Raw genomic sequence first — 22,930 nt, 5'->3', positions numbered from 1 at the left:
CTCTTTCACAGTGGCTGGGCTTCACCATCTTTTTGTAGTCTCCATTAAATAAGGTTTTATAAACTAAATGTGTATCAAGATTTCTTTATCATACATAAACTATGATAATATAATACATTTAATTTACAACATTTAAGTCAGTATTAAAAGACAATTAAGTCTATGTCATACTACAAAGCTTCATTCTTACAAGGCACTAAAAAAATCCATTCACTAACACTTTCATACACAAAAAGCATGATATAAAAGGTTTCAATACATATTTTTTTAGTCTAAAAGTATCATCTGATTATAAAAAATCCATTGAGGTCTTAAATCTTAACCTTATGGTAATGGCTAGGTCACTTTAGTGGGTCAGGACTGTACTGGCTACATCACTCATTGTAGGGATGGGACTGGTACTTAAAACTGTACTGTACTGACTACTTTATGGGCAGGTTGGTTAGTTACATAATATGATACTGGCTATGGAGGTGGAGGACTGTTATTCCATGTAACTGGATACAGGAGGTCCCCAAGTTACGATTGGATTAAATTCCTAGACCCAATTCGTAAGTCAAATTGTTTATAACTCAGAACCATGTTCATTATGCAATGAAATATGAATAAAACCCATCCTTATCTTTAAAATTATAATATATATATATATATATATATATATATATATATATATATATATATATATATATATATATATATATATATATATATATATATATATATATATATATATATATATATATATATATATATATATATATATATATATATATATATATATATATATATATATAATATATAACAAAATGAAGTTCTACATTACATAAACAGTTCCTACCCATCTCATAATCATCCTCTGCATCACACCAATATCAGAGATGAAAGCACTGATCAGCTGTTGTCACTCCATAAGCAAAGCACTGGAAATTTAATACTACACAATAATTCATCTGGGATTAAGTGTGGGGCTTTTTGGGAGGAAAATTGATTGTTTTAAAAAATTTTATTAACCTGGCACCAAGTCAACTTAAGTACTGTGATATCGGAATTATGATGAAATTGCATACATGTCCATAGGAGCTGCAGAGCTGCAGTCCCACCCGTCACTCTGCCAGGTGTATGATTCATCTACACCAGTAGCTGAATTATACACTGACATCAAAGAGGAGGGAGGGAGTTGTCTCAATCCTCCAGCCACTCACTGAACATGCCTCCCACCTCTCCCACACAAGATTCACTTCTCACTCTTCATTTATCTCTTTTCATAGTTTTATATTATACAGTACACAATATAAATAGCAATAATGAAAGCATAAAAAGAGCAAAAATGATACAAGTTAGTACAGTATACACACTGCATAGCAGTTCTCAGAAAATATTGTATCTACCCAAAATTACAAGTCAAAAAGTAACCAGAACATAACATATAACACACAGATAGGGAACTGGTTCAAAATTTCGATGCTCGGCCTGGGAATTACTTGGTATCCATTTTAATTAAATGCTGACGTTCATAACTCGGGGACCCCCTGTACATTCTTTTGACAAAGAATGAGGGAACTTTGCAAATTTAGACAGTAACAGGATATTTGTTTAATAATCAAAGACTGCTACTGGTTAGACCACTTGGGAAAGGATTTGGGTTAGTTACCTATCAAGATTCCCAAGAAATATATTCAAAAGTTTTGTAACATAAGACTTTTTCTTAGTTTTAACTTTAGGATAAGGTTCTAAACCTTAATACAGAGACGGATATTGATGGCCATAATAAAATTCTGCAACAGATGATGATACAATCAAACTACAGTACTCATTTTTATACAATAGTAATTCATAACCTTAATAACAAATGGGAAAACACACATAAATAATCTTTTTTCAAATTAAATACAGTATATAAAGGGAATAAATTGTGTTTAATATCACTTATATAGTATACATATATTCACCTCTTATCAAAATCCTCAAGACTATATGTACAAGATTAGTACATTAGGGATTACAGAGACCCAGTTGGAAGTTGTTTGTGATAGGTTGACTGTTGGGGTCAGGCTACAGAAAAACAGATAGAGCTTCAGTATTCCCTTGTATGTTGTAGAGGCGACTATAAGGGTAGGATGGGGGGGGGGGGGTATGGCCTGGTTGTCACAAAATAAAAGCTCTCTCAGAGGTCTAGAAAAGCCTTGGTCATGTAAGGCTTGAGCAAACTGTTCCACCCCTGGTATTAAACTTGATAGACAGATGAAGATACAGTAAATAGTATAGCAGCTTCCTGAAATATCTTAATACTGGGGTTTTCCCTAAAAGCAAATATGAATTACAAAGCTAAATAATTTTATTACTGTCAGGTATAAACTTTGCACTTACAAAAGATGAGGGGCAAATACGAAAATTCTAATGAAAAAGTATTTACAATCATATTCAACATTAAGATTACCTGTGTCACCATGTGTAAGATCTTTCACACTAGCCATGAACATCCACCAGTCTTGTATATGATGACCACATAATTTGCCTACACATCTTTTTGCCCTGAAATATTTGCACCAGTTTGGTTTAATTAGTCAAGGAAATGTCTCGGCTGATATATTCTCGGCCAAACATACTCCAGCAATTGTATACAATAGAAAAGGAGCACTTTTAATTTACAGTGCGGTTCTCTCATCATATACTATGACTGCTTCATTTTCCACAAGAGCTGCAGTGTCTGGTGGAGTAGCTGCAGCAGCTGCTTGACCTGCTACTTGAGGACTGGGAGACAGTAGACGACCTCGGGATTTACTGAGGGCAATAACAGCAGCAGCATCACTTCGCATGCGATTTCTACGGCGTTTGCTCCAGTTTGGCTGTAGAGAATGTAACTGATAATAAGGATACACAATGTCATTGTCAAAATCTATTCTTAAAACAGAGAAAACTGAGGCAAACCAAGACAAAATTATCTACCCTTTGAACAGATAACATTAGGATTATACATTTTTACTTTTATCCTCTTTGGCACTGATCGGCTTGTTAGCCGCTTGGGCGGTTAATCACATCTCTGTTATGGACTGTTGGCAAGTACTGGCCCCTGTCAGGATCTTACCTTCTCATAGATAGTATTGAGGTCATCCAAGGCTGCCAAAGGTCGTGTCTTATTCCTAACCCAAGCCGGAAGTGAACGTGTTCGGAAAGCCTCATCCACTACGGCACCTTCCAGTTCTCCGCCGCGTCCAGCTGGAGAGACACTGTCCAGTGCTACAGTGTAGAGAGAATCAAATATAATATTCTTCCTCATTAATATGAACAGCAAATACAGTATTGTAATAATGTAGAATTATAATAATTTTCTAGCAAGAAATAATTACTGTACTGATTACGGTATTAACTAACTAACTAACTAACACACAACACTGGAAAACAGGTTTTTTAAACCTGTTATTCCTTTATTTGATAGCATCCCTGTAACTGCTTTTAAATTTTTACCCTATTAGTCAAGCACTGTTGAAAAGTAAAACATATATAATACTGTACTAAATAGCTACTAAAAGGTCATAAAAGAGACTCAAATATACTCAATGTTGTGCAACTTTTGTAATACTAATTTAAACATCGCACAGCTTCATTCTTTAAACTATATATCTGTAACTACTACATTTCTTTACAATTTATTTCTTCTTTTACTCCCACCTTTACCCTCTTGTACCTTAGATAGGAAATGTTCCACATCCATAACAGAAAATTAGTACAACTTAGACTCTCATTTAAGCTTTATGTACATTCTACTTTCACTCATTGTCAACATTTTGAGAGCTAGTACAGGGGCCCCCCAAGTTTGCGGATTTTTACTTCGCGGTTCTCGGTTATTCACAGATGACACCCTGGATGTACCAAAGAATGTCTGTGAGTAGTTTTAAAGTTGCTGGCATTTTTGCGACCGAGACAGGGAGCCATTCGTTCTAGAAACAGTAATTTCCTTTACCTGTATTGTAAATATGTGTGTGTGTGTGTGTGTGTGTGTGTAGACACACATACACACAAAACACACACAAATAAATAATAATTATTAATAGAGCACGGACTGAAGGGTAGACTCACATTTTTAATAAATTTGTTTCTGATTTTTTGTGAGAGTATTTTCCCATTATTATTTATTTGTACTGTATGTGTTTTGTGTGTGTGTCCACACACACACACACACACACACATATATAAGACCATAAGAAAATAATGAGTCTGCAATAGGCCGGTTGGCCTGTGCACAGCAGCTCTTGTTGAGAGTTAATACCACTCTCTATCATACATGAATCTATCTAGCCTCCTTTTAAAACTTTCCAATGTTCCAGCACTTACTACAAAGTTGCTAAGCTTGTTCCACTCGTCCACCACCCTATTTGTGAACAAGTTCCTTCCTATCTCCCACCTAAACCTAAACTTATCCAACTTAAATCCGTTGCTAAGAGTCCTATCCTGCTCGAATATTATAAGAACTTTATCTATAGCTCCTTTATTGATTCCTTTCACCCACTTAAATACTTCTATCCTATCTTCCCGCACTCTTCGTCTTTCTAGGGAATGCAAGTTTAGTTTCTTTAATCTATCTTGCATTGGAAGGTTTCTAAGTTCCAAAATCATTCTTGTCATTCTTCGCTGCACCGACTTCAGTGAATTGATATCCATTCTATAATAAGGGCACCAGAACTGAGCAGCATAATCGAGGTGCGGCCTTACTACCGCAAGATATAGTTGCAATATGACCTCTGCACTCTTATACAATACAGGTAAAAGAAATAATTGTCCTAAGGGCAAACACAAAGGGAATATACATTTCTTAATACTGTAACTAGTAAAAATGTAACCTCCCCCCCCAGGATTTGGCAATTCGCGGCCATTTTGAGAACCTAAACTCAGCGAATTTGGGGGGCCCCAAAAATGTATAATATAATTACTATTCCTGTTGGCTAGTAAGATATTTTCAGTTAATTACAATCCATGAATAAGGAAGAAGATTCAGATTAATATTATCATACACTGCAGGCTGATTTGTGTTCTGTGGGGCACTTGTGTCTCTGCTGTACTTTATATGTAAATCTGTACAGTACTTATTTCTGGGACTGAATTTGCATTACACATTTTACTGTCAACATAAATTGTTCTACTCAGCAGGAGCTCCTTATTCTTGCAATGCATCAAAACATGACTCCTCCAGATGAGCCTAGAGGCTTGTAAAATGTGTATCACATAGTACTGTACTACTCACCACTTGATGATGCGCTCTGTTCGTCCAGCCGGGATTCTGGTGCCAGTGGAAGACACCCACCCTCCAAGGTCCGACCCCGGGTTTCACTACTCAACCCCGAATCTGTTAAAATAGTCACCATAAATTAATTTTTTTTTCCTTATTTCATATTTCTTTCATAAATTGTACTGTACCTGTCAAGCTTATCTTTATTTTCAATCAAATGGGGTGAAACACTTGCACAAACCATGATATAACAATGGATGGATCCCTCCCTATTGCTTCATGAAAAAATAAACAAATTACCTGCACAGTAACAAAAGGGCTTACCTATGTACTGTAACACCATATACAGTATGTTTTTCAGAACATACTTTACTAAAAATCATGAAAATATACTAAAATTTAAATTTAGTCAAACTAATTCGAGCCGCCCCTTTCCGTTACATCAAAATTTCCATTACTGTATTTTTGCTTGATTTAACGAACTACTTCACTAAATCGAGCATGATTCCGTTAAATTTCACAGCTTGGTGCGTGGGGTTTGTTTACATACGCACAGTCTGTGTTCTGCCGCCAATGCTTGTGTTGTTCACGGCTACCTCTCGGTCTAGCTCTTGGTCAACTAACTATGTACTGTGCTTAGAAATCATGCCAAAAGTCTCTCATAAGTCTCAGAAAGGAAGTGGTGTGGGGGAGAAAGTCAAAAGAGGGCAGCTATCAATTGGAAAAAAGTTTGGGAATAATAGAAAAAATTTAAAACAAACACTGAACCCCCCTGGTTTAAAGTAAGCCACGAATAATGTTTCTGTGTACATATCACGCGTCTGAGGTGTCTCCATAGGTGTGTGTATTAACGGAATTAATCTCGATTTAGCGAACTACTGTAGTTCACTAAATCGAGAGAAAATAACAGGAAAAATCCCTTCCGGTAAAACGAGAGTCTGTTATATTGGATCCCATTAAATCAATAGTATACTCTACATGTAATCTCATTAGAAGCATGTCATTTCTCCTCCTTGTATCTCTTAGACCAGGCATGGGCAACCTTTCCTCAGTCATGGGCCACATTATGATTTAGATATTTTTCCGCAGGCCAACCAAAATTTATATCCTACCTAACCCAAAAGTAATGTCAATATTGTATTAGCACGGACAGTGAAACAGTTTATCGTCATGTCCACCTTACGATATTTTCAGTTTACAATCACAATGTTTTTTCATGAAACAAATCCACCAAAATAATTTTTGAAGTAAAATGTTAATGTTTCTTGGCATTTAACAGAAGATGAGTGAAGCAGACTGTGAATACAGGTATGTTGATTTTTCCTACAGTTGCAGCATTTTTCTTACTTATGAGACACACCCACCAGAATAATGTCAATGTTATTATTGGTACATGAGGAACTACAATGAAACAACCTATAGGCACCTACAGGCACCTCGCTCTCTCTCTCTCTCTAAATATATATACAGTATATATATATATATATATATATATATATATATATATATATATATATATATATATATATATATATATATATATATATATATATATATATATATATATATATATATATACAACTGTGGTTGTAGATTCTGCGGAGATTACATAACCACTAACAAAATGGACAGTGTTAGTTGGGACAGAAGCCAGAGTAAATAACCGCCCACTTACATATGTCCAAGAAACCATAGATGAGCCAGAAGCTCTAACACCCAATCATTTGCTGCAAGGATCCCAGATTGCAACGATACCTCCAGTCATCAACAAAGAGTATGCTACAGATACCGACTTTTTGCTCAAGCTAGGGAAACCAACTTCAGAAGAATTAACGACTCGCTTTAACCCTATTAACAAAGTGCTAAAACAATGGAATAAAACATGGCACCAAGACTATCTTACTTCTCTTAGAAAACACCATTATGGTGTAAATCCTACATCCTGGGGAAATAGTCCTCATTGACTGTGATAGCCCTAGGTCAACATGGCCATTAGGCAAGATAATATCTCTACTTCCTGACAAGAACGGTATACTCAAAGCAGTTAAAGTGTTGACAAAAGGTAGTGTCTCCCTCAGAACTATCGATAAATTAATACCCTTGGAGATATAGAGTGTAGATACATCTGATGAACCTCAAAATTTAACAAATACAAAGGAGGAGAGATCTAAGCACCATGCTGCACTAGAAGCACTCGTTCGATGGCAAAACCAGAAGGATGACGAATTTACCTGATCTTCAAGTGCTACTTATGTGTGTTAATTTTTGGCCTCATAGGCTCAACCTTAATCTAACTATTAATCCTGAGGTCCATTAGGGTAAGACCTGAATCATAAAGATGAGGTTATATCAGAGGCCATTAGAACTATGGACCTATTTGATCAGGTAATAAGTACACCAGTAGGTAAATACAAACCTCGTCTAGGGGGTCGTGGAAGGGTCAGGTCACAGGGACTGAAGGCGACTGGGTTACTGGTGGGCCGCTGACAGACCTTGGACCGCACGCTGTTGTTGTTGCTTGTTTCCCCACTGTCATCATTTCCTTGCTGTAACAAGATATTAATAGTCAATCTCTTATTATATATGAATGAAAATTTTACCAAACAACAGCAGCCATGTGTTAAGTGTTTTGAGGGAACTCTTGTTGTACTTAGTTGAATTTAAGGCACATTATCATGATACTGTTATTATTTGAAAATTATGTTACCAGTAAGTTACCAACATTTGGGTCTGTACTATATTATTGTTTATTATTCAATGGTTTCACCTGCAATACATACTGTACTGAATATTTAAAACTGACAATGCATGGAATATACAGTACTGTACTTGATTGAAATACAGAGTGTAGTGGCAATGTTGGTCAGAAGCTGTACAGTAAATATATCTTCAAAAAATGCTGTAAATGAAGAACATTGACACTGAGTGGATAACAGGCTAATCAGCGGCAAAGAGGATACAGTCCTGTACGTATAGTGGAATAATACTAATAGAAGCACATGTACACAGTGAAATACAGTACAGTACATACAATATGCCACAGTAAATAAAGTGATATTAAAATAGAATTTCTTCTACTTCAGGATACAAATAATCCTTCCCATTTCTCTTTTGGGAAATCCACAAAATCTTTTACAATTTCCATATTCATGCAAAATGGAGGTAAGTAAAGATTTTAATTTGTGAAAAATTATTTGAATGTGGGAACCTCAGATATAAAATTTTAACAGAGTGGATTTGTCTACAACCAGTAAGTGGACACCAATCAGGGTACTGTACCATCCTTATATCTGAGGGTTGGCACCAATGGCCCTAATTACTGTATCTCTCAGGGGACGCAGCTTTTAATTTAATTGATCCATCACAGTCTGTCTTCTCCGAGTTTTCCTACCCTCAGTTTTGCCCATCAAAATCTCCTCCATTATCCCATCATTCATAGCATATGGCCAAAATATCTTATTTTCCTTTTTCCATAAGTCATCAGTAGGCTGTATTTCTCTCCTCACTAACCAATCTTAGTATTTTGTTTTTCATTTCTCTCTGTACTGTATTACCTGAATTATAAAATATGAAGATGAGTAATGACTAATAAAATTACAGCACGTACAGTGAGATTGGGACATGTTGCCTTACTATGGAGATACTGTACTGTATATTCAGTGTTGATAGGGTGAGCACTGTGCACTTATTATATATACAGTATTTTATTAAGTTTATTCCATTTCCAGCTAAATAACAGAGAAAAGGTAAGATAAATCACATGATCATGATTTGAGATATTGTACAGTACCTTCATAACATTGTTTTTTAAAACACGTGATACAGTACTTGTCACCATCCCAACTTCTCGGTCACCTCCACTCCAGTTATATGGTCTGAACCCAAAACTTTAAACAAGAATGATATGTTTTGAAGATCCAGACTTGAATTGAGGCGCCTAGAATGGGAATGGCGTATCTCCAAAATGCCTGTGAGTAAATCGCAATTAAAATTTTAAGTTTATGTACCATGGAAACTACTGCATGGATTTCAATGAAACTTTCCACAAAATTTGGACCATATAAGGGATGTTGCCACATCCCAAACGCCACTGCCCCCCCCCCCCCTAAAAATAATAAAAATCAATAAATATCACCAAGTTTTCATGAAACTGGGTATATTAGTTACGTATGATGTGCTGACCACCCCGTGCTCTTCCAATGGAATTCTCGACCTTGCGGCGGCGTAAGCAGCACTCAGTCAGGTTTGATCATGTAGAACAAAGGCCACTGAACATACCTGTGGCCATACCTTCAAATCGTGATTTTTGGAGCTTACGCCATTCCCATTCTAGGCGCCTCAATTTAGCTCCAAATTGTGTGATATTTTTAGGCTAGGTTAGGTTAGTCCTCTCCTCAAAGTAGCACCCAATTTGGATCCTAATTCCAATCCCTTACCTCATGTTAGATCATTCTTACATGAGACTAATAAGATTTAAAATTACCATTTGGGCCTGTTCCTTGAGGGGCATGGAGAGGCTCCGTGGCAGGAGGTCATCGGGACTCTGGTGACCTTCCTCAGACACTCCACAATGCTCGCTGTTATCATCATCATCCGGGCAGTCACAGGAGCAGGCCAGTTCACAAGGTGGGTCACAGCAACACCCACAGTCATAGATGTACTCAGAGGGTGAGTCTCGCTCAGAAAGAAGACAAGCCTGTGAAGAAGGTAGGATGTCAGCACAGGAGTGCTTCATAATTTTTTTTCCCACTGTGCTGTGCCATCCCTTTTCTTTGTGACTGAAAACATCTGACTTTACAGAGTTCTTACTGAGAAATTGTCACTTAGTTTAGATTTAATCATTTTTACTTTTAATTTAAAACATATTTTATCTGATATGGCAGCTGCTTTAATCATTACAATCTTTCTTAGCTCATAAAATATGTGTGGTGTGTTTACACAAGGCATTTTATTAGTATGATAACTCAGGAGGTGAACAATTGGAGCCTTTCCATGCCACTACTAGCATACTAGTAGCTGTTGACATGTGGCACCAACTAGCACCAGCAGTGGTGCCATTCAATTCTGTCTGATTTTTTTATGTCTATTCCTTCCAATAAAATCTCAGTCACAAGCAAGTTTCAGACCTTATAACCATTACTGTATACAGTAATTAGCCCTATTCAGAAAATACATGAGAATGGACATGAGAAATCAGCAAACCTGCAGATAAATCTGTAGGAACGACACCACTGCCCGAGTCACAGATTAGTTGGTGCCAAGATGCCCCCCAGGCAACTCCTTGCTGCGTCCACCCGAGTTTTTATTGAAATTTTGTAGAGAAAACAGAAAGGAAAAAGGAAGGTGTTGGTAAAATAAGTGGATTAAAAGGAGAGTAGAACTCGGTGTTGTAACTACTCTTCCATATAAATTATTGGTTGAAGATTTTGCCACATACAGTAAGTAAGTTTCTTTAGTATTATTTATTAAACATTGATCTTAAACTGTAAACATGAAATATGTACTGTACAGTTCATTACCTGGTGACCAGAGGAAGCATGTGTCACCACCACCAGGGAGTCTCTACTGAGGCTGGGAGCTGACCCTTGAGTACGTCCTGACGTCACACTTGACACTTCACTCTTCACACCTGTAATACAAGGCACATTACTGGACCTACATACAGCTTTAGAACATGACAACATCACCTGAGTCTAATTACACGAAGGTATGATCAATTGTTATTTGTGGATGAACAGGGTCACCTGAAGATCACCTCCACATTATTTAACCTTATTATAAAATGCCCTGATGCTGCCTGGTTAGCTTAGGTTAGGTTACCCTCAAGGTGATTAATTTTAGGGTGAAATAAGGTGGTGGGGCTAATTTTAAGGTGATCCAATGGCACTGTCAGAATACAACTAACTGTTTGACTTCAAGCACAACTATAACTTTAAAAAATACAGTATTGTAGTATCAAAATTATACTATCAATTTATTTTAAGTAATTACATTCACTTCAAATAATTCGGTACAATTTCGATGATATTTTTTGGACATTACAGTACTTGTATGATAAATAAAATACAGTATTGTAGTTGCATTCTGACACCTTCAGTTAAGAGGAATATTCACTGTAGGAACTTTTGTGAATCCACTATCTAAGGGTTTAAAGATGTTGTCACTTGTCCCACCACACACGAATTACTAGTACAGTACAAGTGCGTCTTATACACCTGATGGCCCGGTAGGGACAATGTGGATACAACACACTGAATACTAGGCCTTTGGTACACAGGATTTTGTCACAGGTAGGCAACATGGCCTTCATTTTTAACTTCTTTTAAAACTTAGGTACCCATTCACAGCTGGATCGACTGTGGGTGTTCCCAGGCTCACACCAGCAACCCTTATACCCAGAAGTATTAACGTCAGGCTTGTGGGTTGACCAAAAAAATTGATAGGGTTAAACAATAAACATATGTTGTGATGGTGTCTTTGAGAAGAAGTACGGAGGGAAAACTCCAACTAAAACATCCCTTTAATAATAGAGAACAGTTAAAAACGCACATTGATTCCTCTGAGCAAAAATCTGCTGAAAATTAAATACTGTATATGGCCACAAGCGTGGTTACTGCTGTCTGTTTAGATCATGTGTTAAAAAATTCTCTATTTTTGTGAGGTCATACCCTATGTATCAAATGACCTTCGGTATTAGATACGTGATGAACACAAGTTGTGATGATGGAGTGTTTTTGTGGGAGTAATGTTTTAGCCTTTCTTCCTACTACAGTATTATTATTATTATTATTGTTACTGATTTTATCATAATTTTACGAGTCCGACATCAGGTGTATCTTGCCCATATTCTTGTCACTTTATTAGATAAATGCAACACAACCTCACCCACGAAAAAAAGTGTGTGTGTGTGTGTGTGTGTGACAAATCGACTGGCCAAGTGACAGTGAATTTTGTTTCCTCACTTACCGACTTCCTGGGGACAGTAAAACACGGCTAAGAGCTACACAGCGCCAAGAATGTTTGGATCTTTTGGAATGAAGATATGAAATGAATAAAATTGAACTAGCGTGTGGTGCCAACACTCCAGAAATACGAAAACTCTGGCATAACACCATACAGGTTAATACACACCATACTAATTACATCTACAATACAAAATATATCTAGATCAATCTTACTTAAAAAATTATTGATTAATTTCATTCCTTAGTTTTCTTTGGAACGATATTTGACCGTAATTTAATGTAGTGTATTAATAGATCTAAAGGCACTGCACTGTACAGTATACTACAGGCGTCTGAACATTAATACCCTGTATACAACAGGTAAGAACAATAATGAAACCATTTACTCTTTGTGAACGCTGCTGTATACACGGGGTGTGTTTGTGTGCACTAGTTGTCCTTTTCATGTATAGTACACAAAAACATCCCTGTGTGTACACCAGGCGACACACGCGCGCACGCACGCACGCACACACACACGCACACACACACACACACTACTGATAGTAAAACATGTGTACACCAGATGACACACACACAGTGAATACTTTCAGTTCCTTTTGCATTTTTGTTAATGTCGTGCATCATGCAGTTAAGAACGACTGTGCTTAATCGAAAATGAAAACAGTGAAGTTGGCCAAAGGCTTTTTGATGTGTTCCTCGTGTGTCAACATTATATCTCACACGGTGTAGCCTTAATGCACTGTAACTGAGTGATCAAACAGCATACTTACGCTGTTTACATCTTCTCCAGTTAAGTTTTGACTCAGCTTGACAGTCACTCATCTTCTCACAGTTATTGATTTTATAATGTATTACTGCGCATTAACACACTCCTCCCTAGTTCATGATGACTGCCAGTAGTCTATAACACTGTTTTGTGAAACACTTTTTTGTTTTTCCTGTTCTGTCTAGACACTTCTCCACGTTACAGTTATACCAGGAGAGTCACTTTTGTGTAAGCTGCTATGTAAGGCAAAGCCGCCGCTGATGGTATCAACTTACACCTGTCATACTCACGACAAACACAACAATCTTTACTTCTCCACACCCAGTCATTATGTAAACTTCTGAAAATTCACTAATATCTACAAACACTAATACACACAGGAATACATTATAACCCAGTCGCGTATCTCCATCATGTGTACCCTACAGGTATTCGATAACGTCATGTGCGTACAATCTATAGGACAGGACTTTGCTTTTCCCCACAAAAAACAAACAAAATTAAAACAAGTCAACCATTCTGAAACTGTTGGCGAGAGTTTCAATAACAGGAAGAGCGAGGCGGCTGTGTATGAGTGCCGCGTCCTACTGAATATTCATACCGTCACATCAAGGACAAGATGCAATCTGAATTAATACTGCAATTCTCTGTAATACCTAACCTTGACACTATGAGACCGCTACAGTACATCCTCACGGCAATCTTGACATCGATTTTGACCATCATTGTGTGTGGAAACATTACCGAATTAGATACCTTCTCGCATCTTTGGTCTGGTGGGAAACTAAATATACGTCACTGAGAATCCTAGCAAAAAAGTCGGAATTCAAAAATACATACATTCTGTACACACATACATACATCAATTTCTCCCCAGTATTGAATTGACAAGTTATCGTAAATACACTTTTATGGAATTAATTACCAACCAATTGAACGCCACATTATGGACGCAAGATCCCCTTAAAGACTCGTCCGACGAATTTCCATGAAAATGAAAATGTAAGAATGCACCGAACTGGCTGAATTAAGTTAAAACACAGAACTTGCAAAATTATCTCGAACAAAGTTTTATCTGGTCCAAACAATAGAACGTCAATTGATTGGCTCCTAGAATGTATAATTATGCCAGTGTTATGATACTAGTCTAGGCTGATTTACAGTCTGTTCATACCGAAATAACAATATCAACAAAACACATTATAATCAGAATAGCCGTGCGTGGGTAAGTGATGGCACGTTTATATACAGTATCACGTGTTTTAAGGGGGACAGAGGTCGAGTACCTAACCTAATCTTTGTACCAGTCGACTTACGCGTCTGAGGCACCCCCAACCCGTCCAACTTAAAATGGGTACCTTACTTTACAGATGAGAAAGTGAAATGTTATCGTGTGCAGTGCCGTTCATATTGCCTCCAAGAGTACCGAAGGCTTAATTTTCACGGAATGTTTAATTTTCAGTGTTTTATGACTTAGCGCGGAATTGATATTTGCGATATAGGGATTATGCTTGTTTGTATTTCTTGTATGACTACAGTTCAACTAAATTAATGTATATAATATTATACAGTAGAACCACACTTTAAATTAGATTAGGTTGGATTAGCATAGTTTAATCATAGTTTAAATCATGTCATCTACAGATCATTTTAGAACTTCGAAAAAAATTACATCACTCGTAATTATTCCCCAAAACACATGACATTTGATACACAATACACACAAAAAAAGACTTGAATAACGTAAACAAACCTTATCCAGTTTGGACACGCGTGAGGTGTGACCGTGGCGAGGGTTCATCTGGTGGTGTGCTGTTGTTGCCAGTCAGTCAGTCAGTTCCTTTACCTTTAACCAGACACACCCACTCACACACCGCTGCCCTCCACCACCTTGCTCCACCCACACCATTTATATATAGCTGTGTATCTACTTATATATATCACCTCTATCTATGTAAGAACCAAATTTAAAACACAACAGCATCTCTATACAACCTATCAAGCGTGACGATTCAAAACAAGTATAACGACAAACTAAAACAACACAAAATATAGGCAACCCAAATTTAGATGATGATACAAACTTAGTGAAGATGTAGAAAGATAAAAGTACAATTATTATGTTCAACAGGATGACAAACTATAACCCCATGTATCACAATGTGTCTGTGTCCAAGTTGAAATTTGGATTTCGGAAAATAAAATCTTTTAAATATTCAGCAGTTTAGAGAGAACAAATATTTCCCCATGTTTATCTATTTTAAGTTAAACAAATGTACAACACGACTTAAGCAAAAATAACTAAATAGAACAAGTGGCTTGCATGCAGCGTGGGAGATAACTAGGACACGCGTTATGTGAGATGTTCAACAACTTCAGACGTGATTTACAGTAGAAGCAATGGTGTAAATAAAGTCCAATACTGTGATCACGATGTATAAACGAAACCAAATAGAAGAATACTCTCTAATGTAATCAAGATATGGCATGTATACAGCCTGACACCATGCACTGTAGAGTCAACAACTAGAAGCACAAAGCAAGAACTACAGGAGATACAGTTTCAAGATTTATGTTGCCGAGCTTAAACAAGATTCATAAACGAAACAAAAGCCATTACTGCTCAATATTCTAAGCATGAATTATAATGACAATAAGAGCCGAGCACGTATTGAAAGCGTAGTGATATCACAGCGTGTATCACAGCAGTAGCAGACGCAGCAGCAGCAACACACCAAACACACAGTAGGTCCCCCGTCCCCTCTGCTTCACCTCTCCGGAAAGATATCCTCTTGAAACAGCTGATTCCAGGCATTCTACATAGAACTCCGTTGATGCCCCACGAATCCTCCGAGAGCGAATTAAATTCCCAATTTTAGATCCTCGGGGCTTAGGGGGTCTCAGTTTTGGAAGGCTGGTCCCCGGGCCGGCGTGGAACCCGGCTATGGGTGAGGGTGATTATCGCTACACTATAATAGGCTCAAGACGGTGACTGTCGTAGGGTTTGAGGGGGGTAAACTGGCTAGCCTCGGGTGACACAGGATGCTGGTGACAGACGGGGAGGTTCATCAGTCACCAGCTCACCACGTTGTCATCTCACCAGGACAACAAATAATAACACACACCACCGACATCCCCGGCTCAGCACACAAGACTGAATCTACCGGTGGGGAAACATCGTCCTGCTCTCTCTCTCTCTCTCTCTCTCTCTCTCTCTCTCTCTCTCTCTCTCTCTCTCTACTCTCACCCGTCCTCCCCTCACTCTCTTCCTCTCTAGCCTACACACGCTCTCCACAACGACTGCCGTCCCCGGGAACTCATCTGAGCAGTTCTCCCAGATACATACACACACACCGCTCGGAATTTGCAGTTGGCGTGTAAAACCTCAATGTTTACCGTGCAGTTTAGCTGGCCTCCCCTCCCTCCTCCCTCTCTCTCCATCTCATCTCCCCTCTCTTCTTTCCCTCCCTTCCCTGATCTCCCTTACCGCCCTCTCATTTCCCCTCCTTCCCTCTAATTTTCCTCTCCCATCTCCCCTTCCCATCCCTCTCATCTCCCCTCCCTCCCGCTCATCTCCCTCTCCTCCCACCCCCCTCCCGTCCCTCTTATCGTGCTATTACTATACGTCATGAGGCAGTTGGGCGCGTGATCCGAAAACCAAATTTCCTGATTTTTCCTCAACCAATGATTAAATAGCTCACCGCCCTCACGTTCCTTGGGTTAGTCTGTCATCTCGTGGATTATAAATTTTTGTCGATCCTTATCATATATCAAGGTAGTTTACCCCATTATCACCACACCTGCCACCCACTACCACCACCACCACCACCACCACCCAATACCACTACCCCTGCCACCCACTATTCTTTTTCGCTCACATTGACGAGTAGCACCATTGACCTGTGGCACCATTGACGAGTAGCACCATTGACCTGTGGCACCATTGACGAGTAGCACCATTGACCTGTGGCACCATTGACGAGTAGCACCATTGACCTGTGGCACCATTGACGAGTAGCACCATTGACCTGTGGCACCATTGACGAGAAGCACCATTGACCTGTGGCACCATTGACCTGTGGCACCATTGACGAGTAGCACCATTGACCTGTGGCACCATTGATGAAGAGCAATGATAGACAAGTGGCCTCCAATAACGGATGGCATTGATAGACGAGTGACACTGATATACGAGTGACACTGAGAGACGAGTGACACTGATAGACGAGTGACACTGATTGGCGAATGACACTGATATACGAGTGACAATGATAGACGAGTGACACTGATGGGCGAGTGATACTGATATACGAGTGACACTGTTGACGAATGACCTCCCATTGAGACATTCTGTTCTCAGCAGGTGACCAACGCAACATTCTAAGGTAATACTACTTTATCTTACACTAATTTATCCCGTTCTAACCTAACCAAACCTAACCTGAATTCATGCTGTTCTAACCTAACCTAACCTAACGCCAGGGAGAAATATTTGTGACAGTACCTAGGGGGACGTCACAGAGGTTCCTGCTACACGGAAAATCCTCCTGCGTTTTCCCTCATTGATTTGTCAAAACTACCATTCCTGAAACACATTGCGCCGGGGCCTCCTCCTCCTCCTCTCTTGTCTCTCATACGCTCTCTTCTCTTCTTCCTCTCAACTCTCTTCCTTCTCTTCTTCCTCTCAACTCTCTTCCATCTCTCTCTCTCTCTCTCTCTCACTCATTCATCCATAGGACAGCTTGGAGGTCATGGGCGTCGTGCAGAATCCACCCTCTCCCATCTCCTCCCTCTCCCATCTCCTCTCTCTCCCAGCTCCTCCCTCTCCCATCCTCCATCCACTCTATCCCAGACCAACCCAACCCTCCTCAGCCCACCCCAACCCTCCCTAGCCCACCCCAACCCTCCCCCTTCAATAAATTTAGATTCATTCAGTAGGTTCGCCATAGTATAACTTTAAGGTAGAGGTGGCCAGTTCTCTCTCTCTCTCTCGATCCATCTGGCAACTGTTACGCTGGTCTATATTTGAAGCCCATTTTGAACCGGGTCATTTGAGTATGAATTTTTTTGAGACTTCCTTGTGGTTGTCTTCTCTTTACCTCTATTAAAACACTAAAAAACCTGTCGACACGTAAATAAAATTTAAAAAAACAAAAATAAAAAAAAACATTCGTACATAAATCATAAACACGTCCACACAAGAACGTCAACACTAATGGAGGTTTACATTCACTTACACACACACACACACACACTCACTTACACACACGAATAATCAAACAAGAACAAGGAAGATCATCTGAATACACAATAATACGCCCTAAAATTATTTACATCACCTTCCCCTTCACTATTTCCCGTTTTCTGTGATCCAAACTCCGTCCACTTTCTATCTCCCGCTCGTACCGTTGCCACATCTCCCAATATCCCATCTGTTTATCACATCCTAATGACCCCGTGGTTTTCCAATATTCTTATCTTTACTATTCATGAAGGGGACAGCTTGGAGAGTTGCCAAATGATTATCTTAGCTGTTTGTTTACCCGATACAAAAATAAATATTCAAAGTATAAATAATATTCATTTGTAGATGTTAACTAACCAGGTAAAAATGCAGGTATGTGTCCCGTTAAAACGCCATCACGTAATTATGTAAATACAGTATTATATTAAATTATAACGTGATTTAATGTAATATACTTCAGGATATGTCTGATCACTTTGTAAACACAACATAGAACTTTTAAACTTGCTCATTAGGTTCATATATTTCACCACACGATTAACCACACCACACCAACACAACACAAGCCTAGCCAAGCTCGTAAATAGCGTTAGGGTGTTTAAGCATCAGGTGCAATAAGTCCGGGTTAACCTTCACTTATGTGTGGTTGTCACTCCTGGTTATATATCTTGTTACCTGTTATATCATGGGAGAGCTCGCCCCTCACGGTGATGGTGTCATAAAGGTAACACCACATTTACGTACAGGTAATAAATCAAGGCGTTACTGTGATTGTCCTTGTATATAAACTAAAGATACACATACACAGAGTTTCATTATGTTTGGACTATTTTAAGGTCTTGTATATCATTTATTGACAAACAACTAATGATTTACGTATCTGCTCTGTGAACCAAGGTTAAGCGGAAGTTACCATCCCATCACTGAGTCCAGAGACCATCGATCAGCAAGTGTTTTATAGTCATCGTTCTCTGGCCATCAGGTGACTGTGGCCAGACTCAAGTGGTCAAGCCGAAGCCTGGTCAGGATTCAGGGATACGGTTAAGGGCGTATCTCCGTTGAAATCTCCCTAAACTTGTCTGGGATAACGATGGTATACCAACTACACTGCCAGGTATTACAAACGACAGTCTTACTACCAAGATGTGTATTCCTGGTCCCGACAATAATAACATACCATTTCTCGAACTTGTTGATCCGTAAAATAACACAAGAAATACACCGGTACATATAACACCTTAGTACACCCCATGCACACACCAGTACACACTACACACCAGTACACACTACACACCAGTACACACTACACACCAGTACACACTACACACCAGTACACACTACACACCAGTACACACTACACACCAGTACACACTACACACCAGTACACACTACACACCAGTACACACTACACACCAGTACACACTACACACCAGTACACACTACACACCAGTACACACTACACACCAGTATGACCACATATAGACCTCAAAGGCTCAGACACGTCGGTTCATAGTCTTGATATCCAGCAACAAAATTCTATCCACTCACTATAACCGGGATTTTTTTCCCTTTACGAAGAATAAAAGTTTGTGGAGCGATAAATTGGCAGCGAGAAAGTTGTGAGATTTGGTGTCGTGAAAGTAGCGGCTCCTGCCTCTTATACAAACTTACATCAAACTTTTCCTTTTTAATTCACTGTATACAAACAATAACCTGACTAATAATAATAAAAAATAAGAAGAAAATAATCATGACTAAGAACATAAACAAATAATAGTAACAAAATTAATAAAAATAATCAAAACAATATCAGCCAAATGTTTCATCTATCACCTAACTCATGGAACAAAATGTAACCAAGAAAGTCTTAAAATACCGCATACAACACACGATAATAATCCAATTTTGATGAAATTCTTGTTACACATCAACATTCCTGCACTCAGACAAGTTAACAATGTATTATTGAAAATCCCACACAGTTTGCAATATGATTTTCCTGATCAGCAACGCACACTGGCAGGGTTGGTTGTGAAGTTATGGCATCGTGAAACTCATCAAGTGTGTCTGAAAATGAACTTGGTAAACATATATGGAGGGAGTTTGTTTAACCGGAGCCGAAGCGATGTCTTGTGTATTTGTATAAAATTTCAACAGTTTGTTTCATACGAAGGACAAATATACCGAGATAAGGCGATGCACGGAAATGGAACATGAAAATAAATAGACTGTTTCATATCAAATCATTTACCATGGTAACAGCTGGGCGGGTACTGTACAAGGGTTTGACGCCAAATTAAGCAAATGGCACTGAATATTTGGCCGTGAAATAAACAAACCTTTACAATAACAAACTTTATACATTATCATCTGACAGACATAACAATGTATAATTAGTTTTAGTTTAGTCTCTTATCGGGTGATCACATGGAAAGAATGAGAAAATTAAAGGCAAATTGAAATACTGCGAGATGATAGGGAAATCTTTCGATACTCTGGGCTTCTCAATGGAGTTAAAATACAAAGTTTCTGCTATAGTGCTCATAAATCAACTAAATCCATCACTATTAATTTTAATATAAACATTTCAAAGAGGGAATAACACCGTGTTGGTCAGCCATGGGTAGAGTGTACAACTATTAACATATAAAAGTAACATTACAACCTCATCTAAAAACCTATGAAGGAAAACGTGCCAAAAATAAAAAAATATGTAAAAAAAAATCCCCATAAAAGTGCTGTTACCAACCTAAATAAAAACATCAAAAGCCATGCATGATACGGTTATAAATACAGAAAATGGTAGTGTGGCAACCGTATACTTAACTAATTATTCAAAGCTAATTATACTTGCGGAATGGGAGGGTACGTTTTTTATTACCGTAATAGAGAGCGAATTGTAAGGGCCACGCAGATGTGGACATGTGCTTGGTAGTGGTAGTAGTGGTAGTGTGATGGTGGTAGTAGTGGTGTTGGTGGTAGATGTCGTGTGATGATGATGGTTGTGGTGATTTAACCTGTCTCAAAGTACTGCCTAATTTCTCCTAAGTTGATTTTTTCATTATGGTCTTTGGGGGGGTCTCTCTTACTCTTGCCAACAACACAACACCACGAAACATAGAAACTGTCTTTGTTTACATGAAAGTTTCTTGTAATGTGGCTTTCACCTCCCCTGCCCCCTCCCAGCCTCGCTCAATAAACAAAGATTCACTAGGGGTCTAATAAGAGATACAGGTTTAATGTCTCTATGTACTTGGGTAGCATTTGGGTATGGGAGACTCTTGGAGCCTTTCTAATACTCCTTTGGTCACTATATTGCAGGAGGAGCCTATGTGACCGCTCTCAACCTTTCACTATCTTCAGTTACGGAAAAAAATATAATCTTTACTAACCTTCAGGAACGTAGACTCGGCAGGCCTCATGGGGGAAAGCTTCTTATCTTAGGAACAATCTCTTAATTACAGTGGCTGATCCCCTGCTGAGGCAAGTGATAATTTCTTTGTTCACACACACACACACACACACACACACACACACACACACACACACACACACACACACACACACACACACACACACACACACACACACACACACACACACACACACACCACCTCCTGACTGGAGATGTAAGAACCTATGTGAGTGGCTCATTAAGCCATGACACAGAGAGGGTGGCCAAAATGATCTCCTACCTGCAATAACAGAGAGGAACTGTACATACATGGCCTTGCATATTTTGGTCTTTCTGTAATACAAAATCAAGCGAAAAAAACTACATAGTAAAGTTCCTGCAATTCCGTTTAAGGTTACAAACAACATGGATGCATTACACTGGTACTGACTGTAGTTCTTGTGGGTGGGGTTGTGGTGGCAGCAGGTGTAGAGGAGGAGGGAGAGCAGGAGGAGGACCAGGAGGGAGGCGCCAGTGATGGTGCCCACCAGTACAGGCAGTTGTTCCTCAGGCACTCGCCAAGGGCCTACAGACACCCCACGCTCCGCTACCGCCGACGCTCCGCCGCTCGTTGTATTTTGCTGCAAGAGAAGGAAAACACATTATAAATTACACATTAGAAATCACGGTGCCGAGTTGAAGATGTAAAATATTAGAGTACTGATACTGTGTTCGTATGCCTCTGGCCTCACCGTCGCCAAACACGGCGTTTTATAATCAGCTGACGAGGATTGACATTTTTTTATAAATAACGGATCAAGTAACCCTAAAACTGTACGTAACTTGTCCATCACTCTCTATACGCGGAGACTATATATACTGCTTCAGTCACTAGAGTTTAAAGTTAGAGGTGGCCGGGTCAAGGGTTTTAATAATGGTTAAGGTCATTCTATGGGGAACATAAATCTTGCCGCCGTGTGAAAACTTGACTCCACTAAAGTTTGTGTTATCGCTGTTGAAAGACGTGTTTAGTGTCATCCTTATCTCGCCATGATCCTCCAAGTTTCTAAATAGTCTGCCTTATCACCGACTTTTTTCTCAGTTTCTTTACAAAAGAATCTGTTCCAGATCTGCGCCAAGGTTCTTTAAGCTTCATATATTATTGCTTTTCCTCTTTACAGAGAAAAGGAGAATTTGTCTAGTTACAACAGTCTCTTGGAGCAAACTTTTTACCATTTAGACAGCGAAGTTTGTAATGTAACCTTAATTAAACACAATTTCTCGTTAGCACCATTCTCGTATGTTCAGTAGAGGTAAATACTAACTCACGAAC

The 22,930-nt window shown here is 38.8% G+C and overlaps 1 protein-coding gene across 1 annotated transcript in view; it reads right to left on the bottom strand.

Annotated features, from left to right (window-relative positions):
- Nucleotides 1-72: 72 nt before the first annotated feature.
- LOC121862172 overlaps nucleotides 73-22,930 on the bottom strand; it is a 46,483-nt gene continuing 23,625 nt past the window's right edge. Inside the window, exons 2-8 of the mRNA XM_042360248.1 lie at nucleotides 22,049-22,238; nucleotides 10,744-10,853; nucleotides 9,708-9,920; nucleotides 7,641-7,770; nucleotides 5,240-5,341; nucleotides 3,086-3,237; nucleotides 73-2,846 (exon numbers count right to left, since the gene is read on the bottom strand). Coding sequence (XP_042216182.1) covers nucleotides 2,646-2,846; nucleotides 3,086-3,237; nucleotides 5,240-5,341; nucleotides 7,641-7,770; nucleotides 9,708-9,734 — 612 coding nt within the window. The 5' untranslated portion in view covers nucleotides 9,735-9,920; nucleotides 10,744-10,853; nucleotides 22,049-22,238 and the 3' untranslated portion in view covers nucleotides 73-2,645. The remainder of the gene's footprint in view (nucleotides 2,847-3,085; nucleotides 3,238-5,239; nucleotides 5,342-7,640; nucleotides 7,771-9,707; nucleotides 9,921-10,743; nucleotides 10,854-22,048; nucleotides 22,239-22,930) is intronic.

Source organism: Homarus americanus, unplaced genomic scaffold, assembly GCF_018991925.1.
Source record: "Homarus americanus isolate GMGI-L3 unplaced genomic scaffold, GMGI_Hamer_2.0 scaffold25013, whole genome shotgun sequence".
Taxonomy (NCBI): Eukaryota; Metazoa; Arthropoda; class Malacostraca; order Decapoda; family Nephropidae; genus Homarus; species Homarus americanus.
Note: the sequence above shows the minus strand (reverse complement) of the source record. Positions and strands in the feature narration are given on the sequence as shown.